Genomic DNA, 4,565 nt, shown 5'->3' with positions numbered 1-4,565 from the left:
TACACCATCTAATATGTGGAGACATTTCACCCCAACCAATGTCGGCGGAAAGGCTGTGTACATTTGCAAATACTGTGCAAAGAGCTACGTCAAAAATGCCACAAAGATGCAGCAGCATATAGACAAGTGCTCAATAATATATCATTATTGTAATTCTCCATTCATTCCCATATATTCACATCAATTCCCATGGACGGTGTCCAATTTTGAATAATCAAAAAATTGTCAATATTTCCAAACTTCCCCTGGTAAATTTCCAGAAAGTTTCCGAAAATTTACCGGAAACTTTCCACCCCTTTGCAACGCTTTATGGGACAACACAAATTATTAAATTATTTATTATGGGGGAAAAATAGAAAACTATGTTGTTTTTCTAAACCAGCTAAAATAACATTAGTTATGTCACAGTAAAAATTAATTGATTTTTAGTTAATCCAGTGAAGAGAGTTTGGTGTGACAGGGGAACTCCACAAAATATGCTCCAGAAAATCAGTTTTTCAGAGGGAGTGCGGGCTACAAATGTGATATAATCTGAGATAAAGCTCAGTGGGTCACACTTTTGAAGACCTCTAGTTTATAGGTTTGCGTCAGCTTACAGATAAAGTGGCCAACCATTAACCAGGATGCAGTTTGTAGATGACTGCTTCAAGTAGGAAACCTCTAATTGCTCCTAATGAACAGATTAGCATATTGCATGACAACCTCCACCTGTTCTTGTCCAAGTGTAATGATGGCTTAAGTTAATGTAGCCTTGATTAGGTCCACATGCTGTAGTTCTTGTTGGCGTTATTGATTATTGATGGTGAGTTCAAGGGCCAGTGCACTGTGCTGTTAAATAGAGTTGGTTAACAGAGGTGGTAGAATAGCGGAGTAATTTGTTTGGATTTTTGTCCCTGGAGGGAGATTTTACTTGCTTCGGTCACCAAAGTGTATGCTCAGTTGGTTTTCTAGTGTGATTCCAACTTCTCGACTTGTCCAGGGTGTACGCCGCCTTCCGCCCGAATGCAGCTGAGATAGGCTCCAGCACCCCTCGCGACTCCGAAAGGGACAAGCGGTAGAAAATGGATGGATGGATTCTAACTTCTGTTGGGAAGTAGCACTACATAAACTCTACTTTCTTGATTGACTTCATAAAAGCCAGGTTTAAAATTAATTATTTAATACAGGGATTCTCAAACTGTGATACACCTTCCACTGGTAGTACACCAAATAGTCACTCAATTAAATATTGTACTGACGTGACTCGAGCTGTTATCAAAGGTTTATAAGCCTCCAATGGAAGTTGTTACAATCAGACTATTGTAAGCCAAAGTCAACACCAAAAAAAAACTTGGACACAAACAGAACTGTATTACTCTGTCATATTTATCACACGCGTGTAGTCCACATGGGTGATTATATGCACAGTACAACATTTGTGTTTGTGTGAGAACATTCCGTGTCTATTTCACCTGCCTTTTTACTTGCTCCTATCAGCCTCTCTGTGTTTGCATCGCTCTGTTTAGTCACATTAAGGCCTTTTTACTTTTCCATTAGGATGATAAAGTGTATGTGTGTGTGTATCATGAATGTAATTTTTTTTTCAAGCTTGCACTTATTAGAATATAACTGGGAGATACAGTATATTATGTTAGTTACTAACTGAAGCCAAGTTCAGTAGTACATAAAAGCTCTGTTTTGTTTTTAAAGAATACTTAGGCCTACTACGCTACTGTATTTTTATGTGGGTCAGTATGGTAGTATGGAGAGCCAAGTGTTTTCAGAGGTGGTGCTTGGTGAAAAAAAGTTTGACCACCACTAATTTAGTATATTCTTAGTGTCTGTAAAAGCTGTCACACTCCAACAATAAGCAAACAAAAATGAACGTAACTAATTAAAAACATGGTCCCATTTTTTTCCCGCGGGAGATTAAAAAAATGAAAAAGAATATTTGAACATGAATTATTTAGTACAGTGACTCTCAAACTGTGATACACCTTCCACTGGGGGTACGCCAAATAGTCACTCAATTAAATATTGTACTGACGTGACTCGAGCGGTTATCAAAAGGTGTATAAGCCTTCAATGGAACTTTTTACAATCCGACTATTGTAAGCCGTAGTCAACACCAAAAAAAAACTTGGACACAAACAAATCTGTATTACTCAGTCATATTTGTCACAGTGTTACTGTTCAAACTGTGTTTAATGTTACAGTGGCCAAAAATATAAAATATACATGTCAAATAAAACCTCTGTCTTGTTTTTAAATAATACTTAGGCCTACTACGCTACGGTATTTTTATGTGTTTTCTGAGGTGGTGCTTGGTGAAAAAAAGTTGGACCACCACTAATTTAGTATATTCTCAGTGTCTGTAAAAGCTGTCACACTCAAACAATAATCAAACACAAATAAACGTAGCTAAATAAAAACATGGTCCCAGTTTATTTCCGCGGGAGATTAAAAAAATGAAAAATAATATTTGAACATGAATTATTTAGTATAGTGATTCTCAAACTGTGGTACACCTTCCACTGGTGGAACGCCAAATAGTCACTCAATTAAATATTATACTGACGTGACTCGAGCGGTTATCAAAGGTGTATAAGCCTTCAATGGAACTTTTTACAATCCGACTATTGTAAGCCGTAGTCAACACCAAAAAAAAACTTGGACACAAACAAATCTGTATTACTCAGTCATATTTGTCACAGTGTTACTGTTCAAACTGTGTTTAATGTTACAGTGGCCAAAAATATAAAATATACTTGTCAAATAAAACCTCTGTCTTGTTTTTAAATAATACTTAGGCCTACTACGCTACGGTATTTTTATGTGTTTTCTGAGGTGGTGCTTGGTGAAAAAAAGTTGGACCACCACTAATTTAGTATATTCTCAGTCTGTAAAAGCTGTCCCACTCCAACAATAAGAAAACACAAATTAACGTAACTAAATAAAAACATGGTCCCTGTTTATTTCCGCGGAAGATTAAAAAATGAAAAATAATATTTTACGCTATTTAAGAGTTGCCTTCACTTCCTGCTCGCTGCTTATGTGCTGACGTGCTCCACCGCAGGCGAGCCCCCCCGGCCCTGTGATCCAGGCCGGCAGCCTCAAATCAATAACCCGCCTTCTCCATCGACTCCTCCGCTCTCACGTTCGCCGGCCCAGGAGGACACACTCCGTGGCGTTGACGTGAGTCTCCCCCGCTGCCACTGGCAGTATAACCAGCGGGAGGTCGGTGCAAGTTCACCGGCCAGTTCCGCGACACTGTCTCCCCCCCAACCATTGGAACCAAATTTACGCTTTTTCTATGGCAACTACCGGGGCCTCCACGCCTAAAAGCGGGACAGAAGCATTTCGTCCGCCACTCCATCGACTCTTTGTCCCCTGGAAGAACACCGGCGCAGAGCGGTGAGCTAAAAAAGAAGCCAGTCTTACCTTTCGCCCCAACGCCGTCCCGGAGTAGAAGTAGTAGGCTATCCCCAGCACCCACAGCACCGCAAAACATAACAATATCCTCGATTTTCTCCGCATGGTTCTCTTTTTCTCCCAGTGGCTTGTTCGCCTGCCGACTGTTCGGTGGCTCGGCTCAGCTAAGCTCTGCTCGGAGTTCGCTGGTGGCGGCTCGTCCCGGTCCTCCTGTGTCCGCACTGGGCGCTTCGCCGAGCGGCTTCGGCAGGCGTAGTTGCTCCGTGAATCTGTCGGTTCCTTACGAGGGGGGCGGAGGGGGCAGGAAGCAGCTAGCCAAAAATCAAAGAGGTTAGAGGGCAAAGGCTAACTCGCTGTAATCCAATCAAAACATCGGATGACACCTGGATGAACGTTCGTTGCTGCATTGTTAAAATTGACAGTTAAATAAATACATAATGAGGGAGAGGCCCATCATTGCAGGACATGTTTAGTTTTAGAGCAGCAGCAAGCGAAGATAACTGCTATCCATGCTACAGGCTTCATGTTGCTATACTACAGTAGTACGCTAGAGGCGCTAGAGGCTCTGACACGACTCTGGACCGGTTTAAATGGGAGGAACCAAGCAGCTCTGCCTTTTAGGCAAAGGCAAATGTGCACTCAAATCATTAATATTATTTAAAATAAGTTGATATTCTGACACAAATTGAATTGTGGCAGTGTGATGTAAAACGTTTACATCCCTCAAAAAAACATCACAGTGTTACAATTTTTCATCCATCCATCCATCCATTTTCTACCGCTTATTTCCATATGTTGTCTGTCTATCTGTGTTGGCCCTGCGATGAGGTGGCGACTTGTCCAGGGTGTACCCCGCCTTCCGCCCGATTGTAGCTGAGATAGGCTCCAGCGCCCCCCGCGACAATTTTTCATTCATTTTTTATTTATCTCCTTCATTGATGTGCATTTTTGATCAATAGACAATTATACTCTAACAACAAAACACATATTTACACACCTATGCTTGAGAAGGAGCAGGATGAAGAAAATCTTATATTTCCTGCCCCCTTCAACATAAGTACCGGTATTTAATGGATAGCCCAGATTCACAAGCATACACACTAAAGACGATAAATGCGTTAAAATGTAATATCGGAAATAATTGGTATCGTTTT

The 4,565-nt window shown here is 40.9% G+C and overlaps 1 protein-coding gene across 1 annotated transcript in view; it reads right to left on the bottom strand.

The window, feature by feature from the left end:
* galnt2 (UDP-N-acetyl-alpha-D-galactosamine:polypeptide N-acetylgalactosaminyltransferase 2) overlaps positions 1–3,943 on the bottom strand; it is a 134,451-nt gene extending 130,508 nt beyond the window's left edge. Inside the window, exon 1 of the mRNA XM_061964289.1 lies at positions 3,421–3,943. Within this exon, the coding sequence (XP_061820273.1) occupies positions 3,421–3,516 (96 nt within the window). The 5' untranslated portion in view covers positions 3,517–3,943. The remainder of the gene's footprint in view (positions 1–3,420) is intronic.
* Positions 3,944–4,565: the final 622 nt, after the last annotated feature.

This window comes from Nerophis lumbriciformis, linkage group LG06, assembly GCF_033978685.3.
Source record: "Nerophis lumbriciformis linkage group LG06, RoL_Nlum_v2.1, whole genome shotgun sequence".
In the NCBI taxonomy this organism is placed as follows: domain Eukaryota; kingdom Metazoa; phylum Chordata; class Actinopteri; order Syngnathiformes; family Syngnathidae; genus Nerophis; species Nerophis lumbriciformis.
Note: the sequence above shows the minus strand (reverse complement) of the source record. Positions and strands in the feature narration are given on the sequence as shown.